General features: G+C 45.4%; 1 protein-coding gene across 3 annotated transcripts in view; it reads left to right on the plus strand.

Annotated features, from left to right (window-relative positions):
* Nucleotides 1–5913: 5913 nt before the first annotated feature.
* SFXN5 (sideroflexin 5) overlaps nucleotides 5914–24876 on the plus strand; it is a 50015-nt gene continuing 31052 nt past the window's right edge. Inside the window, exon 1 of one of the 3 annotated variants that reach the window (XM_060187099.1) lies at nucleotides 5914–6162. In XM_060187099.1, the coding sequence (XP_060043082.1) occupies nucleotides 6045–6162 (118 nt within the window). In that variant the 5' untranslated portion in view covers nucleotides 5914–6044. The remainder of the gene's footprint in view (nucleotides 6163–24876) is intronic. The other 2 variants (XM_060187100.1, XM_060187098.1) reach the window with 2 other exon arrangements.

Here is a 24876-nt window from a genome sequence, read left to right on the forward strand (position 1 = left end):
CATTTTTGTATATTAAATGATTCTTTAACTTGCCCTAATCCTTGGCACCATGGAGCTTACACAAACTCCTGAGCCCAGCACTGAGGGCCCATTAGCAGAGATTCATGTTTAGTAAAGATTCCTCACATAAAAAATATTTTTATGTGAGTCACTCATGTGTACTACTTTGAATAAATTTAGGAAGGTGAATAAATTTGTACCTAGAAACTGTGATAGGTACACAGAGAGTTCCAGTTCTGTGAGAGAATGTGAATGGGGAGCCCTGAGTGAAGAGATGGACCTCTCTGAGGGTCTGACATGTTAGCTTTAAAGTGATGGAGGAGCAGTGCTAAAGGGTCTGAGAAGAGAGAGACTGGGGTGGTGGAGTGGGGTGATGCCAGGTTGTTGGAGTGTTTCAAACAAGGCTGGGCAGTCAAAGTTGTGCTGGTCTTTGCGTGCAGTGAAGAGCCAAGGAGAGACTTTCTTTTACTTGCTATCCATTTTTAGAGACCACTCTGGCTGCCATGTAGAGAGTGGATTGGAGGGGAGCAAGTATGGGCAAGGGAGCCAAGTTAGGAGATGGGCAGTCATCCAGGGAGAAGGGCTGGGTGTATAAGCCAAGTGGTAGGAGCAGAGAAAAAAGTAGCCTGTAGAGAGATATCCAGTAGAGAGAATAGCTATCCAGGAGAAAGGTAACTATGTGCCATGGGCTGGGAGCAGGGTGGGTGGGGCTCCTATCCCAGAAGAATCCTGGGTTTCTGGCATGAGAAGTAGAGATGGGAGTGGGAGCAGAAAGCAGGGCGTAGACAAGGGAAAGAGAGTAACCTTTGTTCGTGGTGTGTGCAGGTGGAGTTTCTGAAGCCCATCAACACCAAGACAGCCTCCAGGGGCTGCGATGTATGGTCTGGAACTGGGAACACAGTCTGGGTGAGAGGGGAATGTGCATTGCTTGAGTCTCATCCAGTGTCTCCTCACTGGCTTTGTAGAAATCAGGCTGCTGTTGGCATGGGGAGGATCAGAGTACTTGAGGAGACAGCTCATAGCTTTGTCACTCACATGCCACAGGTTTTGTGCTACAGGCTGCCCATGTCACCCAGTAGCTCTTGATGTTAGCAGCGCTGCCCGCAGTGTAAGGACTTTTGAGGAAACCATTCTTTTCATCTTCTCCTGTCTCCTGCCAGGCAGAGTGAGGAGAGAAATGTCTAGAAGAGTGCCCATGCTTCCTCAGGCCATTGCAGATGTCCCACGGATACTAGACCCTAGTTTCTCCCAGGAACCCCTACCCCCCATCTGCTGCCACAAGGGGAATTCTTGTACAAAATCCATACCCTGTTTGTTTTCCCCACTGCCAAAATGGAGCCCCTGTTTGGTTAATTTCTGCTTTGTGGCTTATTTGGAGGCTGTTAAAACAGACCCTGGGGGACCCTCAGCAGTGATTGTTCCATATCTCATTATCTTTCCTGAACCCGATTATTAGCTCAGATTTTTCTGATCGCTAGCTGCTGTTCGTGATGAGTTGTGTGCCATTAATGCCAGCTGGTTCCCTTAAACAGGACCCACCATGCCAGGGAAAACGAGCTGGCATTCGAAGCCACCAGTCACTTGGCTTTTTAATTTTAATGGGCTCCACCAAATGTTCCAGGCCAAAGGGCCCCTGAGGAACCAGAACAGACGGGCTCCCCAGCCGTGTTCCACAGCCCACCCTGGGTTACTTCCCAGGCTGTGGCCATCCTAGCTGCTGAGACAGGGCGGCCTAGGTTGGGGACAATGAGATGAGCAGGGGTGAGTCGCCAGTTGCCTCCCCTGGGCTTGCACCTTCCTGCGGCCCACTCACACATCATCGTTCAGGCCTCCAGGTTATCATCACTGTGGGCAGGGTGACCTCAAGCTCATAGCTACACACTGCCCACATCGCTCCACTTTTCTGGTCCTCACCCTACTCCTGGGCCCTGGAGTGAAATCACAGGCTGGCTCACTCACTCTGGACTGTGCCCATCCTTGCAAATGGAGAAGACAGCAGCCAGGAAGGGGGGGGGGGCTTGAAGGCAATGGGCAAGTCAGAATGTTTGCTACCACCACCCACAGCCTTTGTTCTCCTTGTCCTTCCACCACACTCAGCCCTACTGCCCCTCCCCCCCACCAGGGTCTGAACTCCCTGCTGCCTTCTCAGAGAGTTCCTGACTCCCCCACCCCCATCCCAGAGCTCCCATTCCTCCAACATTTCCTGTACCTTTCCCAATTGAAGTGGAATGACCCTGGTTCAATTTCTGAGGACCCTACCTTTCCCGACATAGCTGCCTTCTGTTTTTAACACAGCTAAGTCACTGGCCCCAAATTGGTCTTGTGCCATGCAGTCAGTTTCAACTGGCTTGTCAAACATTACAACATTCCTCACTGAGATGGAAGGCAATTAGAAAATAAATAAGCACAGCCATTAAGGGTAAGCTTTAGAATTAGCAAGCTCGGGGCTCAATTTTTTGCTTAACCTGCCTCATAATAGGTGTGTGTCCTTGGACAAAATTACTTAACCACACTGAATGTGCCTGAACTGAATTACACTGTCTTCAAGTCTCTAAGGGAGATTTTAAAAAATTATTTATAAAATAAAAATATTGACAAGACCTTAGGATAAGAGGGGTACAGTAATTCCACACAATTTCTACCACCATAGTTTCATTTTACATATTCCATTCCCTCCCTTGAAAGCTTTCCTATTCTTTATTCCTCTGGGAGCATGGACCCAGGATCATTATGGGGTGCAGAAGGTAGAAGGTCTGGCTTCTGTAATTGCTTCTCCACTGGACATGGGCATTAACAAGTCAATCCATACTCCAAGCCTGTTTCTATCTTTCTCAAGTGGGGCAGGGCTCTGGAGAGGTGGGGTTCCAGGACACATTGGTGAGGTCCTCTGTCTGGGGAAGTCAGGTTGGCATCATGGTAGCATCTGCAACCTGGTGGCTGAAAAAGCTTTAAGATATAAAGAAGAACAAATTGTTCAATAATCAGGAACCTAAAGGCAAGAATACAGCAGATGAGATTTGGGATTTCCATTTTGGAAAAAGCTAGTAGGTCTATTTTAGGTGTATTCCAAGGGGCCCATGACTTTACTAATTTTTGCCTGAGCCCGACAGCTAACATGCAGGTGGACCAAAGGTACTGTCTGGGGGATGGTGTCAGAGTTGGAAACAGGACTAAAGTGCCAGATCAGGGAAGAGAATAGCCCCCAAATATGGGGAAAGTAATAAATATTGTTAATTGGGAGTCAGGTGGCAGTGCAGCGAGTTAAACTCAGGTGGCACAAAGCGTAAGGATCCCGGTTCAAGCCCCCAGCTCCCCACCTACAGGGGAGTCGTTTCACAAGTGGTGAAGCAGGTCTGCAGGTGTCTATCATTCTCTCTCCCTCTCTGTCTTCCCCTCCTCTCTCCATTTCTCTCTGTCCTATCCAACAATGACGATGTCAAGAACAACAACAATAACTACAACAAAACAAGGGCAACAAAAGGGAATAAATAAATATTTCAAATAAATAAATAAATTTTGTTAATTGTAAACCCTATCAATTTGATCTGGGGCCCATATCTTAAGGGGGATTTAATGAAGGTTTTCCTGTGTCGTGACCAGCTCAGAGCCTGCTGAAGAACAGGTGCCCACTGTCATCTCGCAGGCTCTTCCCTCCTCTTCCTCACCAATGCCCACCTGTATGTCCTCTGGCCTCCCTTCACATTTCTCCTCTGCACTCTGTAGGTACACGTTTTATTTATTTGGGGTTATTGGGAATGGAGGGACTCTTTCTTTTTCTTTTTCCTTTTTTTAAACAATTGCTCCTATTTTTTTTCTTTCTGAGTTAGCATTGTTTTACAAAATTATCAGATGTCATGTGTATTTTCTTTATTTCCTTTTATTCAATAGGGCAGAAAGAAATTGAGAGGGGAGGGAGGGAGAGAAAGACAGACACCCACAGACCTGCATCACCACTTGTGAAGCATCCCTCTGCAGGTGGGGAGGGTGGGGGTTCGAACCAGGGTCCTTGCTCCAATCCTTGTGTACAATAACATGTGCACTTAGCTGAGTGTGCCACCACCCAGCCCCCTGTATTTTCTTTTAAAAAAATTTTTTTTGAGAGAGAGATACAGAGAGAGAACAGAGCACTGCTCAGTTCTGGTATATGGTGGTGCTGGCTATTTTACCAGGGACTGTAGAGCCTCAGGCTTGGGACTATTTTGCATAATCACTATGCTGGCTCCCCAGCCCTTCAGGTGTTTATTCATAGGTTCTGTCTCCCCTACCCCAGCCCCCACTCCTGGTAACCATCTTAGGACTCATATTCCTTTTCTCTCTTTCTTTCTTTCTTTTTCTTTTTTGCAAGCTTGCTTGTTTTAGTCATCTGCATACCGAAGTGAAACCATCCTTCACCTTCACTCAGCATAATCACCTCCAACTAGCTGCATTATTTGCAACAGCTAAACTATGAAAGCAACCTAAATGCCCAATGACAGATGACTAGATAGAGAAATTGTGGGATGCAGATACAGTGGAATACTACTTTGCAATCCAGGAGGGACTACTTCCGAGTCACAGAATAGATAATCACTTGCTGCTGAGAACTGGAGGAGGCTAGACTTGATGCAATTCATCTATGTGCTGGGTGGTCCTGAAACAGGGACAGAGGTGCTGGTCACCCCCAGCACCTACACGTCTCCCTACCTCCCAGTCTCCCAGAGAGAACAAGGACTGGACTCTGAGCATCAGCTTGAGGCTTTCAATGGGGATCAAGGATCCACGAATCCATGCTAGGTCTCCTGCCAGCTCTCCGCATTCAGCAGGGACCTGGATGCCACTTCCTGTCTTTGCAGATCACAGAGCCAGCCCTGCCAAGTCGTGCCCTGCTTTGACTGCTGCGGGCACCTGGCAGCCCTGGAGGCCTTCCCACAACTCTGCATCTTCCCTGACAACCCAGACGGCTGAGGATGGAGCCAGGGTCTGGGTGCAGGGTGGCATGCTGAGCCACCAGGTGTGCCAGCTCAGAGAGCAGGCTACCCCATTCCCCTCAGGCCAGGAACCCTGTGGAGGTCCCTGCTGCCCCTCCTCCTGGAAAAGATCACAGGGCATGGCCTGGCTCTGACTTCCATTTTAGGGTATAGAAGCCTCTATACACTTGGCCTTAACTTGGTTTTCTTAAATGGCCAAATACTTCTTGCCTTTTCTTTCTTTTAATATGTTTTAATTATTTTTTTTTTTATTGGATAGAGACAGAAATTGAGAGAGAAGATGGAAATAAAGGGGGAGAGAAAAAGCAAGATACCTGTAACACTGCTTTACTGCTTGTAAAGCTTCCCCCCCTACAGGTAGGGACCAGGTGTTTAAACCCAGGTCCTTGCATATTGCAGCATGTGCACTCAACCAACTGGCCTCTGTGTCCTTGTTCATGGGTTGTGGGGAATAATGGTAGATGTGATTAGACCTGTATTCTCGAAAGATAAGGGGCAGCATACAGAATGAGTTGGGTAGGGCAGACCCAGGGTGAATGTGGGCATGGGGACAATGATCAGGGCTGATTGAAGGCAGTTGGGATCTGAAGATGATGAGCAGTGAACCCAGGAGGTGCACAGACACTCCTATCCTGCTCCCAGCATCTCTACTTGGTCACCCCACAGGTGACTTCGTGTAAGATTTAGTCTCCAGGTTGGTCTCACAGCAGGGACCTCAGGAAAGTAGTGCTTACAGGCTGGGTAGGGGCAAGGGCTTCTAAAACTTCATCTACTTGCAGATTATGCATTTTTCTCGACAACAGCACCCCCCCCCCATATTTTCAGTGTGTGTGTGTGTGTGTGTGTGTGTGTGTGTGTGTGTGTGTGTGTGTGTGTGATGTTCCTCCTCCCCAACCCCCTTTTAATCACTAGTCAGTTAGCTGGAAGGACTGGGTGCAGTGGTGTTATAAATAGCCACTCCGGAACTCTGCAGCATCAGATGACACAGGATGTGGAGTCTAGGGTACAGTTGCCGAAAGAAGTGATGCCTTTCCACTCCCTACACCTCAGTTTCTCCCCCTGGGCTACTATAGCTCCATGAACCATTTGTTTTCTCTTTTCAAGGTGGGCCTTAATGTCCTGGTTCAGAAAGCCAACAAGTTCACCCCAGCTACCCGCCTTCTCGTCCAGAGATTTGTTCCGTTCCCTGCTGTGGGTAAGACCTGAACTTGTGGAGTGTCTCTGGGTGTGGGTGTCAGGCAGGTGCATGTAGAGCTGGTTGATCCTCCATACCTCTCCTGACATCTGGGGTCCCCCTGACTGGAGCAACTGGAATAAAACATGTGCCGATAGAAGAGTGATGGAGCCCACTAGGGAAAGATAGACACAAGCTGGGGTGTGGATCGACCTGCCAGTGCCCATGTCCAGCAGAGAAGCAATTACAGAAGCCAGACTCTCACCTTCTGCATCCCAAAATGAATTTTGGTCCATACTCCCAGAGGGGGAAGAATGTTAGGGGAAGATGATCACAGGGCTCTAAACCCAATTTCATCAGGACCCAGAGAGAGAAGAGGAAAAAAGGAAGGACATTTGGAGGTAATAATAGGTATAAGTGTGACTTAAAATGGTAGAGAAGGCAGGACCATAGAAAGAATGGGAAAATTTATAGAAATATAGACAGAGAAATAATAGTCAACCCACATCTATGACCTTGGGAGAACCACTGCAGTTTCCAATGGAAGGAACGGGAACACAGAGCTCTAGTGGTGGGAACGGTGTGGAATTGTACCCGTTATTTTGTGATTTTGTATGTCACTAATAAAAGAAAAAAAGAAGCAGCAGAAGAGTGATGGATGCCAACTGACCAATGTGCCAGAGATGCTCTTCTTAGCCCCCAAGACCCCAAAATGAAGTGGGTTCTGTGAGCTTTGTTGGGGGAAGATATTTACATTAACCTCTAACTGAAATTCAACACTCCCCCCCATGAATGTAGGCAGCAAACCACAGTAATGAGCAGGACCTGTGACTTAGTCACAAATAGAAATCGGAGGCACTTCCATCTTCCATTCCAGTGGTTAAAGAGATCTTAGAGTATCATTTCTGCTCACCACTAATTCAAAATTAGGATATCTGGTTGATCTGCTGATAGCTCTTGTTTTTTCGATTTACTAGTTTTAAAGTACATCTATTACCATGTTACAAATAGAAAAACCTTTTTGATAACTTATTTCAGTGCAATCCTATGTGTGTCACTTTATGCACTTAGAAACATCAAGGTGATTGTATAGGCCCTGACAGCAGACTGTCAGGCAAATTCCCAGCACAAAAGGAGATGTGTGATTTCCTGTGACCTCCCTGGCGCCAAGACTCAGTCTGAAGAGCTGCTAGCCCAATCCAGGGTCCTCGTCTCAATCCCATTCTCCACTTCCAGGACTCAGCTTCCACATCTGCATGATGGGCCAGTCCCTACCTTCCTGTAGTCCAGAAATGTTGGAGGCTCTAATGAGACTGCCGACCAGACTCCATTCATAGGAAAGTGCTTTGAAGTACCTGAAAAGCCCCATGAGAAGGTGGGAGATCATTACCCAGCAGCCCCACCTCCTTCATCACCCAGAGGCTAATGAACTCCCGGGTCCAACCAACTGGCTAAACCTCAGTAGACCCAGATAATTGCTATAGCAACTCCACACTTTTAATGAACTCTCAGCTATTTCTGGTGTGGGCCATTAATGGAATAACTCTTTAGATCTGGCTTTGTTAAGGGGCCTAATTGAGCGAACACAGCTGCAGATCTTGCGTTCCTCCCCGTCCTGGGCTGGAGGGTCAAATGCAACCTGAGAAGGGGACAATTCCTAGCTGCCCTGGACTGGATTTGGGTTTTGTGAGATGTTATCTGTCCTTGAGCCCAACTTTAGATAAGGACTTTGCCAGGGGCCCATTCCAGCCCTGCTCTGCCTGGCCATCTTGCTGTGTGACCTTGGAGATGGTCTTAACCTCTCTGGGGGGTTCCTGCAGAAACAGGGTTCCTGCTATGAAGTTTGACCCTTTCTGTCTTCACCATCTGGGATTTTTCTGACCTGGCCATTTTTGAGCTTCTGACCAAATCCTGTCCTGTTTTATTAGGGAAGAGCCTGCAGCACCCTTGAACTGGCTCAGCCACTCTGGGGATGCCCAGTGTTCTGGTCAGCTGCACAGATCACACACAGTGTGGTTTGCAGCCCTCATAGTCCTAGTGCCCCAGGATCTCAGGAGAAGCAGTCCCTTTCTGCCTGCTTTCTCAGGCTCACTACCCAAATCCTGGCCATGGGCCTGCTTGCCTCTCAGCTCCAATCTCTCTCCTCCACTAACAAGCTTCCAGCTCTGACCCTGATGCCCATCTAGGACCACTTAAAATGGGCACATGTTCCCTTGATTGAGGCTGACATAGTGGTGTTCAAGGTGGATAGGCACGGCCCTCACCCTCCAGGGATTCAAAGGCTCTCTGTCCCTGAACTTATCCTTTCTTCACCTTATCTCAAGGTGCCCTTTGACCAGGACAGGACATCCCTGAGCCCTACTGCATGCTGGCAGGGCCTAAATCCCAACTCTGCTTTGTACAGCAGGTTAGGCCAGACTAAGCCAGGCTTTCATTATGACCCCTGAGAAGCCTGCTTGGGACTTGTTTTGTCTATAGAGGCTTATTTGTTCAGTTTTCCCCCTGACCGGATGGGGACACTGGACAAGCACTCCTCCTGAATACACACAGGAAGTAGGTTGAGGCAAGTAGAAATGATCTGATTAAGCTATTTGTTGGTGAGAGAGAGAGGGAGAGAGAAGTATAGGCAGACAGTCTTCAGGGTAATGAAGAATCCTGAAGGGGCTTGTGTGCCCTTTGCTCAGAGACTGCATCCTAACTCAGTCCCAGTGGGGCAGTTGGGAATGCAGGCTCTGTGGTGGTGGGAGCTCCTCTTTCTTCCTGCTAGTGTGCTCTGCTCCTTTGGAGACTCCTGCTCCAACTTGAAATATAGAAGCAGGGAGGAGATCTATCTTTCTGAGCCTGACATGCTGTCCAGAACAGAAGTTTGAGGCTCCTAATACAGGATGCCTAGCTCCTGTGCCTGATTTTGATGCTCCGACCCCTCCCTGTCTGATCTACAGCTCCTTTCTACCCAGAAGTCCCGGACGGCCACTACAGGTCTTCCCTGGGCTTGCAGAGCCTGGGACTCCCAGAGGAGCCACACACTCGATGTTTCCCCCAACAGGCTTCTGTTCCTCCTTAGCTTTCCTCATTCCCTCCCAAGGAAGACCCCACAGCAGAGCAAACCACCCCAATTTTACAGAAAAATACACACAGTCAGATTCATCGGCAGTTATACTAGAGCTGGATAAAGTCAGTCCCAGGGGCTATTTCAAACCCACTTGGATAAGCAGATCCTCAGTGTCCCTCTGTGAGCTCTCCAGGTTTGCCCCTGGTTCCAGCCTCAGTTGTGCCTGCATGTGTGTGTATGTGACTTGCATGTGGATGCCAAGATTGTAGGAAGCCCTGAGAATGCCCATGCAACCCCTTCTCTCCCTCAAGCTGGTTTCAAGCCTTTCTGGGCCCTGGTCTAGAACAGAAATCATGTGGGAGCTCTCAGTTTCTATTTATACACAGCGATGTTAGGAATAAGACGGTGAGCCCAGGAGCATGTGTGCTGGCATCAGAATCGATTGGGGACTGGTAATTAATTTGTTTAGACCTTAATTAATTCTCCAGTTCTTTCTTATTTGTGGACTGTCACGCTTAATTGTGTTAAGGAGCTTGAGCTAGGAGCAGGCCCTCCATTAATTGACATGCGGTTGCTGTGAGGAGGAGGTTAATGGTTTGGGGAGCTGGGCAAACAATGTAATTAAAGGTCAATAGAGGAGGCCTCAGAAAAATACACACTCCCAAGTTCAGTCACTAGTCTCTGTGAGCAGAGTCCATTCCAAGGGAGGCAGACCCCATAGATAGCCTTGGGGAGAGGGGTGGGGTGGGGCTGGGAAGAGTGACCATCTAAAGGAAGTGCCAGGTGCTATGATGAATACTATAAACACCTGGGGTGGTGGAGGTGCTGTAGCTAGGAGCTGACTGGTGGAGACCCCAGGTGTCACTTGGCAAGCACGCCTATAGAGTAGGTGTGTGTATGTGTGTAGAGGTAGGGTTACTACCAAGCTGTGTGGCTGAATCTGCACAGAGCAGGGGGTGGAGTGTCTGCTAATAAAAGCCCATCTGGGCTGAATTCCCAGTAGGAGTGGTCAGAGTCTCAGCACCAACTAGCTAACTATTTGCACTGTGGGAAAGAAAAAGAAAAAATTCTTTCAGGCTGAGGAGACAGCATAATAGTTATGCAAAAGATTTTTATACCTGAGGCTCTGAGGTTCCAGGTTCAGTCCCCAGTACCACCATAAGCCAGAGCTGAGCAGTGCTCTGGTATCTATCTAGTTTATCTATCCATCCATGTCTCATTAAAAATAAAATATTTTATGTATTTTAAATAATTTTTATTTTAAATTTCTTTTCTTTTTTAAGTTTTATTTATTTATTTATTCGATAGAGACAGAGAAATTGAGAGGGAAGGGGGAGATAGAGAAAGAGACAGAGACGCCTGCAGCCCTGATTCACCACTTGTGAAGCTTTCCTCCCTCTGCAGGTGGGGACCAGGATCTTGAACCTGGGTCCTTGTGGACTGTAATGTGTGTGTTTAACCAAGTGCACCACCGACTGTCCCCATAAATAAGATATTTTTTTTAATTCCTTATGGACCAGAAATGCCAGCCTCCCACCCACCCAGCCCACCTTCTTGCTGTGCTGCTCACTGCAGTTCCTTGTATAAAATGTCACAGAGTTGGGCGCCGCATTAAGTGCATATAGTGCAAAGCGCAAGGAACCGGTGTAAAGATCCCGGTTAGAGCCCCTGGCTCCGCACCTAGAAGGGAGTCACTTCACAGGCGGTGAAGCAAGTCTGCAGGTGTCTTTCTCTCCCCCTCTCTGTCTTCCGCTCCTCTCTCCATTTCTCTCTTTCCTATCCAACAACAAGGACATCATCAACAACAACAATAATAACTACAACAATAAAACAATAAGGGCAACAAAAGGGAATAAGTAAAAATAAAATAAAATAGGGGGTTGGGCGGTAGTGCAGCGGATTAAGCGCACGTGGCGCAAAGTGCAAGGACCGCTCACAGATGGAGCCCCCAGTTTCTCACCTGCAGGGGAGTCGCTTCACAGGCAGTGAAGCAGGTCTGCAGGTGTCGATCTTTCTCTCCCCCTCTCTGTCTTCCCTTCCTCTCTCTATTTCTCTCTGTCCTATCCAACAACCAACAACATCAACAGCAACAATAGTAACCACAACAAGGCTACAACAACAAGGGCAACAAAGGGGAGGGGGGAATGGCCTCCAGGAGCAGTGGATTCATGGTGCAGGCACCGAGCCCCAGCAACCCAGGAGGCAAAAAAAATTAAAAAATAATAAAATGGGAGTCGAGCGGTAGTGCAGCGGGTGGCGCAAAGTGTAAGGACTGGCAAGGATCCCCACCTGCAGGGGAGTTGCTTCACAGGTGGTGAAGCTGGTCTGCAGGTGTCTGTCTTTCTCTCCTCCTCTCTGTCTTCCCCTCCTCTCTCCATTTCTCTCTGTCCTATCCAACAACAACAACATCAATAATAACTACAACAATAAAACAACAAGAGCAACAAAAGGGCATAAATAAATAAATAAAAATAAGATGTCACGGTGTACTTCTTCCAGGTGATATGTAAGAGCTCTGTATTACTACGAGTGTCATCCTCAGAATGTCTGGGCAGTCTTTGGGAGAAAGCCTTCTATTCCTTCACATCAATGTGCCTCATGTCCCCGTCTCCATGCTGCACCTCACCCTCCAGCCAGTGATCATAGTGGGCATCTGCACCCCTGCAGCTCCTCTGACACCTATGAATCCTTCAGCCTGGCTCTTGGTCCCATCATGCTTATACCCCAGAGGAACCATTTATATCCATTATAGCTATAATGAGTCCTGTGACCTCTCCTGCCTCTCTTTGTGGTCCCCAGGCCTTTATTTCTTTATTTTTTTTTTTATGATTTACTATTTATTTACAAAGTTACATGTCAGCAGGAGTATAATTCCACACTGTTCCCACCACCAGAGTTCAGAATCCCCAATCCCTCCACTGCAAACCACCACGATTCTCTCAAAGTTGCAGACATGGGTTAAGTATCATTTCTACAATCACCTGTCTAAATTTGCACATAATTGCCCCGTTTTTCTTCCAGTCCAGCCCTCTTTTCCCTTCCAAGCCACTCATGATCCTATGACTACATCCAAATGTTCCTTCCTTTTCCCTCCTCTCTCTGTGGGTCCTGATGGAGCTGGAGTTCAGAGCCCTCTGAGCCTCTTCCTCCTATCACTTCTCCCTCACTGGGAGTATGGATCAAAATTGTTTTGAGGGTGTAGAAAGTAGGAGTTCTGATTTCTGTAACTGCTTCTTTGCTGGACATAGGCATTGGCAGGTGGGTCCATGCCCCAGCCTGTTTGTATCTTTCCCTAATGTAGTAGAGCTCTGGAGAGGTATGGTTCCAAGACACATTGGTGAGGTCATCTGCCCAGAGAAGTCAGGATGAAATCATAGTAGCATCTGCAACTTAGTGTCTGGAATGTGGTAGGAAATAAAGTGAGACAACATGGTTAATGGTCAGAAATTTAAAAAGTAGAAACAGAGCAGGTGAGATTAGGGATCTTAGGATGGAAGAAAGCTAGGAAGTCCCATTTTAGGCATGTTTCTAGGGGCTCTTGACTATGGTAGTTTTTGCTTGAGTTTGATAGCTAGCATAAGTTGAATGGAAACATTGTCTGAGAAAATGGTGTCAGAGTAGAGAAAGGGGCTAGAAAATTGGATTGGGGCAGAGAGTAGCTCCCATTCTTGAAAAATTCTGTGGACAGAATTAACTATTTACCTCCATCCACCCAACCCAGGGCCCATATATATATTTATAGTTAAGGGACCAGGCAGTGGCGCATCTGGTTGAGTGCACATGTTACAATGCGCAGGGACCCAGCTTCAAGCCCCTGGTCCCCACCTGCAGGGGGAAAGCTTCACAAGTGGTGAAGCAGGACTGCAGGTGTCTCTTTGTCTTTCTCCCTCTCTGTCTTCTCCTTCCCTCTCAATTTCTGGCTGTCTCTATCCAATAAGTAAATATAGATAATTGTTTTTTTTTTAAAGTTATATGTTTATATTTAGCACCAGCCATTCTGGGTTGGATCTGAGAGGATAAGTAAAGTAAACTGAGTGCCAGAATTAGAGGCAGTGCTAGAACTCGGACAGCCCCTGGTGTACATCAGGCTCCAAGAAGACATGGGCAGTGGGACCAAGGTAGTCAGAGGGAAATCCGTTGTGTTGTGTTCTGCATCTCTGTCTTCAGTCTCAACCCCTTCAGAGATTTTGTTAACTTCTCAGTCAGAGGAAGCCTCTGGGTCATGTTCAAGGAAGAGCCACAGCAACTTAGCACTCAAAGACCTTGGCTATCAGCTTAGAGTTCAAGATGTAGCTGATAGTTGATGGGAAGCCACAGGAAAACTCAAACTAAGGAGCAGCTGTGGGAAAAGGGAGCTTTCTAGTAGTTGAATATGTCGGCAGGACTTCAGAGTAAACCTACACCTAAATTTACAGGTTCTTTTCAACCCAGAAATTCCCAGTCCTGAGTTTGTGACACCTCAGTATGGGCTGTGAAACTCTCCCCAAACTCTCAAGCTATTTAAAAGAAAACCTGTGCTAGAAGTTAATGCCTCTCTGGAGAAGGAATGGGGAATATCGTGAAATCAAGTGTACATTAGTATGCGCATCCTCATTTGATAATCCTCACTGCTCCAGAGGCAAAGTGATTATATTATGGTGCCGTGTGTGTGTGTGTGTGTGTGTGTGTGTGTGTGTGTATGTGTGTGTGTATGAATGTAAATACACATCCACCTGTAAATGTAGGCCATGTTTGGCAAGGACATGAAAACCTGGCAACAGTGATGACTTCTGAGGAAGGGGTCAGAGAGATATATTCTTAATTTATTTATAAAATGGACACATTGACAACCATAGGATAAGAGAGGTACAATTCCACACAATTCCAACCGCCAGAACTCTGTATCCCATCCCCACCCTTGAAGCTTTCCTATTCTTTATCCCTCTGGAAGCATGGACCCAGAATCATTGTGGGGTGCAGAAGGTAGAAGGTCTGGCTTCTGTAATTGCTTCTCCACTGAATATGGGCATTGGCAGGTCAATTCATCCTTCCAGCCTGTCTCTAGAGAGGTGTTTTTTTTTTTTAATTTTCTTTATTTACTTAATAGAAACAGAAGAACTGACAGGAAGATAGAGAAGAGAGAGACACCTGCAGTACTGCTCATCAGGCTCCCCCTCTGCAGCTGAGGACTGGGGGCTTGAGCCTAGGTCCTATACAGGGTAATTTGTGTGCTCAACTAGGTGCACCATCATCCAGTCCCAGAAGGTTTATTTTTTATTAGATACTTTGTATATGTTACCTACAAAATAGAAGAGAGATGGGAAGTGGAATTGGAAGAACTTTGTCCAATGTCCTAGACCAGGAAGGAAGCTCAGGTCTCCTGATTGCCACCAGAGTGCTTTTTATTTTGTCTTAATATTTTTGTCTTTGTAATAATGATCATTTTATCAAGTTAAATAATTCTTATTCCATGCCCCCAAAATAGGTTTGGAATGTATCACTTTAAATTCAAGTTAATATCTGAAAGTATATAAATCTCTGCCTACTTATTGTATCTATCTAAAATATGGATGATTTCTGAAAACTACTTATTTAAATATTTATTTTCCCTTTTGTTGGCCTTTGTTGTTTTTTATTGTTGTTGTAGTTACTGATGTTGTCGTTGTTGGATAGGACAGAGAGAAATGGAGAGAGGAGGGGAAGACAAAGACGGGGAGAGAAAGATCGACGCCTGCAGACATGCTTCACCGACTGTGAAGTGACTCCCCTGCAGGTGGGGAGCCGGGAGCTCGAACCGGGATCCTTACACTGGTCCTTGCGCTTTGCACCACATGCACTTAACCCGCTGTGCTACTGCCTGACTCCCTGAAAACTACTTTCTAACCTCAAAATATACTTCGGATATCTTTCACTGTCATGAAATTCTAACTTAATCCTTTTTAAAAACTACAATATTTATTACATGACTACTTCAAAAAACATGAAATATCATTTCAAACACAGGGCAAATGATAGAAAAGACATAAAAAATACAGTAGGTATACCCAAAGTCTTCTGTGTTTACCATTTTTTCATTCTAGTTTTTTCCTTTCCCTGGGATGACTGTTAACTTGTATTCTCCCCATTTATGGTTTTATATTTTATCCTATAAAATTTTTTAAAAAATAAAAAAAAGAGAAACAAAACACAAAGCCTGCAGCTGGAGTAAAAGCCAACATGCTTGTCTAGCAAACTTCAGTGCAGCTAGAACTGTACACGCCCCATAACCTGATATTTCATGTCCAGATGTAGGCCCTCACTTGTTGATTCTTCATATTAGGTTACATAGGTGAAAACAGAACTGAATTGGACTCAGATCACTGCTTTTTTTTTTTTTTTTTTTTTTTTTTTTTGCACCACCAGGGTTATTGCTTGGTGCTTGCAGATGAATTAATAGCTCATGGCAGCCATTTCCTCCCCTTTATTTGATGGGGTAGAGAGAACATGAGAGGGAAGAGGAGATAGAGAAGGAGAGAAAGAGAGGCAGAGACATACCCACAGCCCTGCTTTACCACTGCAGGTGGGGACCAGGCGCTTGAACTTGGGTCCTTGCACGCTGTAATGTGAGCAATTAACCAGGTGTGCAACCACCTGGCCCCATATTTCTGCTTCTCTACATACTCTTCAACATTTGATAGTGTGGAGTTTTTCTTGTCTATCTGAATTTATTTTTTCCACCTCATTATAACTTGTATTTTTTTTTAACTGCTAGTGTCACTAAGCTTTCTTTATCATTATTGAGCATTGAGACTTCTGTATAGAAGAGAAAGAGAGGGTGGAGATAGATAGCATAATGGTTATGCAAAGAGACTCTCATGCCTGAGGCTCCAAAGTCCCGGGTTTAATCCCCCATACCACCATAGGCCAGAGCTGAGCAGTGCTCTGGTTAAAAAAAAGAGAGAGAAGATTATCAATTCCTGCCATACACAAAAGTAGATCTCAAATAGATTAAAGACCTAACTGAAGAAAAAAGTAAAGTTTTAAAGCTTCTTGAAGAAAATACGGATGAGCACTGGGTTAAGGTCAGATTTCTTAATGACACAGAAATATACCAGAAAAGAAAAGCTGCTTATTTGGCAGCATATTAAAGCACTTGACAGAAGCCACCATCAACAATGTGAGAAAACAAGCCTCAGCTAATTGTAAATTATTCAGCCAGTAAGGATTAGTCTCTTAAACCTGCTAGAGAACTACAGATTGATTTTTTTTTATTCATGATTTAATATTGATTTAAAAATTATAAGACAACAGGGGTATAATTTCCCCACCTTTCTCATCACCAGACTTTCACATCCCCATTCCCTCCATTAGAAACAATCATAGTTTTTCCAAGATCAAATATATGAGTTGACTATTACTTCTATAACTATCTACATATATATATTTGCCCATTTTCCCCCTATGGTCCTGTCTTCTCTTCCTTTCTAAGTAACACCTATACCTTTTATTACTTTTGAGTATCCTTCCTCCCCCACCCCCACCCCCTTCTCTCTCAGAGTCCTGATGGAATTGGGTTTCAGAGCCCTTTGGTCATCTTTCCCTAACATTTCTTCCCCTCTAGGAGTATGGACCAAATTATTCTGGGGTGCGAAAGGTAGAAGTTCTGGCTTCTGTAATTGCTTCTCCACTGGACATAGACGTTGGCAGGTTGATCCATATCCCTAAGCTGTTTCTATGTTTCCCTGGCTGGGTAGGGCTCTGGAGGTGAGGTTCTGGGGCACATTGCCCAGAACCCCATCTGCCCAGAGGTCAGTATGGAATCATGGTAGCATCTGCAACTTGGTGGCTGTGGCTAAGTGAGTTTCTGGAGAAATCCTGGTTGCATTTCATTGAGTTTTCAGGTGATTTCTTTTCTTTTCTTTTTTTTCCCCTGGTTTATCAGGAGAGCAATCTGAAATGGCTCTTACTCCATAGCCATATCTCAGATTGATTTTTTTTTTAATTTTTTTTTTCCTCCTCCAGGGTTATTGCTGGGCTTGGTGCCTGCACCATGAATCCACCGCTCCTGGAGGCCATTTTTTTTCCCCCTTTTGTTGTAGCTTCATTGTGGCTATTATTATTGCCCTTGTTGACGCAATTCGTTGTTGGATAGGACAGAGAGAAATGGAGAGAGGAAGGGAAGACAGTGAAGGGGAGAGAAAGATAGACACCTGCAGACCTGCTTCACCGCCTGTGAAGCGACTCCCCTGCAGGTGGGGAGCCGGGGGCTCGAACCGGGATCCTTACGCCGGTCCCTGCACTTTGCGCCACATGCGCTTAACCCACTGTGCCACCGCCCGACCCCCGATTTTTTTTTTAATGTGGCACTGGGGAATGAACTAAAGACCCCAATTGGCCTTCCTGATACACCTTTTTTTTTTTTAATTCTCTATATCAGGAAGGGAGAGAGGAGAGGAGAGGAGAGGAGAGGAGAGGAGAGGAGAGGAGAGGAGAGGAGAGGAGAGGAGAGGAGAGGAGAGGAGAGGAGAGGAGAGGAGAGGAGAGGAGAGGAGAGGAGAGGAAGAAGGTAAGGGGGAGAGAGAACTAAGCTCTGCTCCACCATCCATGGAGTTCCCCTTGCTGCTCCCAGGGTGTTCCTATGCAGTGCCAGGCATTAAACCGAGGGCCTCATGCCTAGCAAAGCCTGCCCTCTGCTATTGATCTCTCTTTCAGTCTCCTTCAGACTCGTTTTACTTCAAAAATCTAGCTACTGCTCTGAGTTCAGGTTCATTGAAATCTTTTTTAAAAAAAATCCTTTAGTGACTCCTATTCAAGTATGTTTCTGTGATTTTTTTTTTTAAATCACTATATCTTAATATTTTTGGAGTTCTTTATAGATTTTATGGGTGTCTTTGACTGAAAGTAATAGACTCAAGATGGCTTAGGCAATAAAATGATTTACAGCTATAAAAGATCGGTTTCCAGGAGAGGTATCTTTGTGTGCATGTCAGAAGGCTTATCTGTAGGCTAACCCCCCTGTGGTTGTCATATGGCAGGAGCAAGTTCAAGTATCACATCGAGACCATCATGCTGCCCAGAGAACAGTCTCTTTTCTACTTTCCTTTCTCCTCTTGCTATCCCCCCATTTTTTAATATTTATTTATTTATTTATTTATTTATTCCCTTTCGTTGCCCTTGTTTTATTGTTGTAGTTATTGTTGTTTGCCGGGCTAGCATTGTGGGTATTTCTTCAGTTGTTATTGATGTCGTTGTTAGATAGGACAGAGAGAAATGGAGAGAGGAGGAGAAGACAGAGGGGGAGAGAAAGATAGACACCTGCAGACCTGCTTCACCGCTTGTGAATCGATTCCCCTGCAGGTGGGGAGCCAGGGGCTTGAACCAGGATCCTTCAGCAGGTCTTTGAGCTTTGCGCCACCTGCGCTTAACTCGCTGCACTACCGCCTGACCCCCTTTCCCCCCATTTTTAATGGCTAGGACAGAGAGAAACTGAAAGGGAGGGAAAAGGAAAGTAGAGAGGGGGAAAGAAAGATAGACATTTTCAGACCTGCTTCATCGCTTGTGAGGTGACCCCCCCACACAAGCAGGTGGGGAACCCGGGGCTCCAACTGGGATCCTTGTGTGGGTCCTTAAGCTTTGTACTATGTGTAGTTAACCTAATGCGCTACTGCCCAACTCTGCCCCTCCACTCCATTTGTGCTTTTTTGTAGTATCAGCTTATTTCAACCTCTTTGCTCCTTAAAAAAGGACAGGCACAGTAATTTCAAAGCCTATAAAAAATACTAAGAGTGGGGGCAAGGATTGACTTGCATTTTCTGTTTAGTTATACTTGTAGTTTCTTTTTATCCTTTACTTGGAAGGAAAATGATATGAAGTCAATCAGCTTTTTTTAACTTTATTTTATTTTAATTAATTTTATTTCTAAAAAGGAAACATTGACAAAACCATAGGATAAGAAGGGGTACAACTCCACACAGTTCCCACCACCAGAACTCCGTATCCCATCCCCTCCCCTCCCCTGATAGCTTTTCTATTCTGTAACCCTCTGGAAGTATAGACCTAAAGTCATTTATTTTATTTGTAATTAATTAACTTGATAGGAAAGAGATAAATTGAAAGGGGAAGGATGATAAAGAGGAAGGAAGAAAGAGAGACACCAGCAGCACTGCTTCACCTGTCATAAAGCTCCCTCCCCAACCTGCACATAAAGACTGGAGGCCTGACCCCAAGTCCTTGGGCATTGTAGTATATGTGCTTAACCAGGTGTGTTACCACCCGGCCCCTATTCAGTCAGCTTCTTCTTCTTCTTCTTCTTCTTCTTCTTCTCCTCCTCCTCCTCCTTCTCCTTTTTTTTAAATTTCCTTATTGGGGTATTAATGGTTTACAATTGACAGTAAAATACAATAGTTTGTACATACATAACATTTCCCAGTTTTCCACTTAACAATTCAGTCCCCACTAGGTCCTCCCCTGCTATCGTGTTCCAGGACCTGAACCCTCCCCTCACCCCAGAGTCTTTTACTTTGGTGCAATACACTCAATCAGTAAGCTTCTTTAGGAAATTTCTGACATGTAGGGGCCTTAATGTAGGGCTCATGAATATAGTTCATACCAAATTATTGCTAGTTTTACTTTTTTTTATTTATAAAAAGGAAACATTGACAAAACCATAGGATAAGAGGGGTACAACTTCACACAATTCCCATCATCAGAACTCCCTATCCCATCCCCTCCCCTTATAGCTTTCCTATTCTTTAACCCTCTGGGAGTATGAACCCAAGGTCACTGTGGGATGCAGAAGGTGGAAGTTCTGGCTTCTGTAATTGCTTCCCCGCTGAACATGGGCGTTGACAGGTTGATCCATACTCGCAGCCTGCCTCTCTCTTTCCCTGGTGGGGCGGGGCTCTGGGGAAGTGGAGCCCCAGGACACATTGATGGGGCTGTCTGTCCAAGGAAGTCTAGTTGGCATCATGGTAGCATCTGGAACCTGGTGGCTGAAAAGAGAGTTAACATATAAAGCCAAACAAATTGTTGACTAATCTTGAACCTAAAGGCTGGAATAGTGCAGATGAATGGGGAGGTCTCCGTTTTGTAGCTAGCCAGTAGGCATATTTGAGTTATATGGTAGAGAATGTTCCATCTTCTGAAGGAAGGCTGGACAACATATTCTATGCTACACCTGACAAAGATGGGTCCTGAAATTGGGGCAGCTTGGAATGTTCTTACTCATGACCACAGAATGTGAGCTCAGATCTACAGAGATGCAGAAGTCATATAGGCTCCTAAGCTGAATATGGGGTTTACAGTCAACAATATCTGTACACCTTTTCCATATTTGGGAGCTACTCTCTTCCCTGATCCAGCTTTCTGGTCCTTTTTCCAGCCATGACATCATCTCCCCAGACAATAACTAGGATCCACCTGCATTTCAGATTTCAGGCAGATTTTCAGGGGTTTTACATTTTTTATCATCTATCAAGAAATTTAGCAATTTGAACTTTTTAGACAAATAGCACATGACTCTATTCTTATTGTAAAAACTGCCAACAGTTAAAAAAAAATAAGGTTCTCATTATCTTGTAAACTATGATCAAATCACTAATTAAAAAATAAAAGGAAAGTCATTCAGAAATCCCCAACTCCTAAATGTATCTCCCTTGAGGAAGGAATCACTCTCAAATGTGAACCGATCAAAACACTACCTGCAACTTTCCACACACAGAGCCATGTGTGTGTTCATTATGGGATTTGACACAGCAAACCATCATGTACATAGTCAGTAGTTGTCTTCATCTAAGTTTGTTTTGAAGATTTTCCCCATGTGAGTTCCCTAATGGTGGGCATTTAGGTTGTTTCTAATTATTTGCTCTTACAAACAGTGCTATAATTAACATCTTTGTAAATGTCTCTTTGTGCATATGGGCAAGCATTTCTTTAGGATAGCTATCTATGGTTTGGCAATTTCTGCTGCCTTTAATTGCATTGCCTTGTATCTGGCAGACGATCTTCTGCATGTACAATAACTTTCCGTGTCCGTGCTCCATTATAGCGTAAGTTTTAAAAAGATGTTGCAGGCAACAATTAGAAATCTAAGTTTAAGTTCACATTCTCTGTAGCTTGCTGTGGGCAGCTGAGGTGACACTTAAATGAACAGATAACTCTACACATAGTTAAGTTGACATGTGCAAGACAGTTATGGTGGGGAACAAATAATGCCCCTTCCCCAGCATCCACTGGAAGGCACATTTAACTTTTCAATTGTTAAAATATGGAAGTAGATGGCTCACCCAATAGAGCACACACTTCACTGTGCACAAGAACCCTGATTTGAGCCCCTAGCACCCCTTGAAAGCACTGACAGAAGCTCCACCAATGGTAGAGTAGTGCTATGGTGTCTCTCCTCTCTCTGTCTCTGTCTTCTTCTCCCTCTCTTGTGTCTGAAGTTGAAAGGGCAGTTGAATCACATAGGTGTAAGGCCTCAGCAAGCACAATAGGAATAAGATAAAATAAAACATAGGGGGAAAACAGAATTGAAGAGTTGTGGTATGTTATTTCATTATTATCTAGTTAGTTATTGCCACCAGGGTTGTCTGTGGGACATGGTGCCTGCTCTGCTGTATCATTCCCAATGGCCATTTTAACTTTTTCTTTCTTTCTTTCTTTTTTCCTTCCTTCCTTCCTTCCTCCCTCCCTCCCTCCCTTCCTTCTTTCTTTTCTTTCTTTCTCTCTTTCTCTTACTTTTTATGGTGAAAAGACAGGATTTTTATTACACTAGTGGTCAGGAGAACCAAATCTCTTCAGAAAGTTTCTCTGCCCCAAACAAAGGAACAGCACAGGTTTAAATAGCATTTTTCGGGAGTCAGGCGGTAGTGCAGCAGGTTAAGTGCACATTGTGCAAAGCGCAAGGGCCAGCTTAAGGATCCTGGTTCGAGCTCCTAGCTCCCCACCTGCAGGGGAGACGCTTCACAAGTGGTGAAGCAGGTCTGCAGGTGTCTGTCTTTCTCTACCCATCTCTGTCTTCCCCTCCTCTCCATTTCCTTCTGTCCTATCTAACATCAATAACAACAACAATAATAGCTACAACAATAAAACAACAAGGGCAACAAAAGGGAAAATTAATTAATTAAAAAAATAGCATTTTTCAACATGGTTACATCAAATAGAGGATGGGAAGGAAAAAGAGAGAGAGAGAGAGAGACCTGCAACACTGCTCTATTCATGAACCCACCCATCCCCCTACTTGTGCAGGTTGAGACTGGGGATTTGAACCCTCGTCCTCATACATGGTAATGTGTGCAGTTTATCCAGGTGAGCCACTACCTAGGCCTGAGTTATGGTATTCTGTTTTTTCTAAATAAATAACCTGCTGCTTCACCTCCAAGTCTGAATGATCCATTCCCTGCGAGTTGCTATGTCTGCACACTGCCCTGACAGCTGGGCATATGTCTGGACTATTAACTTCACTGATGTATGTGCCCATTTCTGTGGGACAAGCTACCCTGTAGTCTCCTTTTTGAGCATTGTTCATGCACATTTGTCTTCCTGTATGCTGCTCTTTCTTCTTCCCCACATTGTCCTTTTTACACGGGGTGCTTCATTAGCTGTTCACAATCTGCATGATTTTGCATCATGATAGGTCTGATGTGAGAACATCTGCAGCAGCCAAGAGCATATTTTCCTCAGGACTTGACACCGAGCTTGCCATCAGCATGAAGTGAGCTCTCTCTCCCTTTCTCTCCCATCCTGTGACATCTCCCAGCATTGATGCTCCAACATCAGTTATGCCTGAGTCTTGAATGGTGTCAATCTGAGTTGAAAATGTGCCAGCTTTCTTAACATTATCACTAACAGACTGCTTAATTAACCTGCTGATACTGTCAATAATAGATCTTGCTGGTGTGCTAGCAAGGAGACCCGTGGCCCATCATTGTTCTCTCTCTCTCTCTCTCTCTTTCTCTCTCTTTCTCTTTCTCTCTCTCTCATTTGCTTAGGCTTTTACTGTCAGTCTCTTGGGAGCTGGACCAAACAGGAGTCAGATGTGAGGGACCCAGAAAGGATTTGAAAGGGGCACAACAATAGAATTGAATGTTCTGGATTAAATGATTCAAGTTTCTGAAGTCACTGCAGCAGCCTGTTGTTTTCATTGTTCAAAGACAGGGGTGGTTAGTCACTTGTGTGTTGATAGCAGGCATTCAGTGAACCACAGTCGACAAAAAGACATTGTACTAAGCAGTGAGAACTGTGGATATTGCAAGGAAGAGACCGAGGGTTGCCATAATCTGTCGTTGAATTTTGAGGTTTTCTGTCATTTTTCTACCCAGGCAGCTTAAATAAGAGGAGGGCACTATTACCCAACCCCCCAAAAAAAAAATGTCTGAGATGAACGATGCTGGACTTTCACTTTATCCTTCATCTCAAGCAGCTTTGTTTTGTGTTGGACCCAAAGTCATGCTCTGTTCTGCTATGACTCCATCTCATATCTGGAAATTGCAGAGAACAAGTGAGATGCCACCATGAGCCTGGGGTCAGTCAACAATCACCTACCTCCAAATCCAGCTTTTTTTTTCTCTTTTCTTTGACCCTTCCACACACACGGAGGGGGGATATCAGCCATTCTGACCTGATATGGGGATAGGTCCAGCACCTTTAGATCTGGAGGAGACACAAAAAGCAGCCCCTCTTTCACATCTAGGGAAACCAGGCAGAGGCTGGGATGGGGGCAGTCACAGAGTGAGCTGGACAGGGCTCCTGACTTTAAGCAGATGCTTGTCCCCTGGCCTTTCCTGGAAGGGTGATGGTGGAAGAGGTTCTGTGTGTGTGCTTTGGGGTAGGTGTGGAGGAAGAGTGGTGCCAGGGATTGAATCCAAGGTGTCATATGTATGAATCATGTGCTCTACCAGTGAGCTACATCCCCAGACTACTGAGAGTACTTCTTAGAGGACAGAAAGATCCCAACACATTCTCCAGTGGTTTTGTGGGGTTTCCTGGGAACCCAGAGCCTGCAGTCCTAGGTGCAGGAGGCATGCAGTACACTTCTTTTACCACTAGAGGGTGTGTCACAAACAAGCAGACCAGGAGTCAGCTTGTCAAGGTTAGTCTGAAGGTACTTCTGGACTTGGAGCCCTAGAACACCCTGGGGGCTGGCAGAATCTCACCTCAGAGGACAAGGAGGGGACAATTCAAACCCAAGCCTAACTGGCCTGCAACCCAAGCTCCCAAACTTTCCATCTCCCTTTACCACAAATTCACCATCCTGGTTCCATCAGCCTCTGAAAGTGCCTAAGACAAAAAAAAAAAAAAATCTCTCAACCTCAGTACTGCAAACACTCTAGGATGGGTAATCCTTCATTTTGGAGCTGTCCTGTGCATTGTTGGAGGTCTAACTGCATCTCTGGTCTCTACCCACTAGATGCCAGTAGCACCTCCCACCTCAGGTTGTGATGATCAAAAATATCTCCCCATATTGCCAAATGGCTTATAGAATTGCCCCAACTCAAAGCCACTGCATAAGGCAGGTGAACATGCCCAGGGAGGGGACAGGAGGTGGCACAGGGCTTGACACAGAAGAGTCTGCCGGCAGTTCCCATTACGGTAAAGTATCATGAGGCAATATGAGAGAGACTCAGAGACGGCATATGTGCTGTAAATGCATTTAAAAACTGAATTCAGTCTCCTGCTTTTCTTCTCCAAATACTGCCGAGCATCTCGGTCTTCCCCTCTGTTACCCC

This window comes from Erinaceus europaeus, chromosome 3 (assembly GCF_950295315.1).
Source record: "Erinaceus europaeus chromosome 3, mEriEur2.1, whole genome shotgun sequence".
Taxonomy (NCBI): Eukaryota; Metazoa; Chordata; class Mammalia; order Eulipotyphla; family Erinaceidae; genus Erinaceus; species Erinaceus europaeus.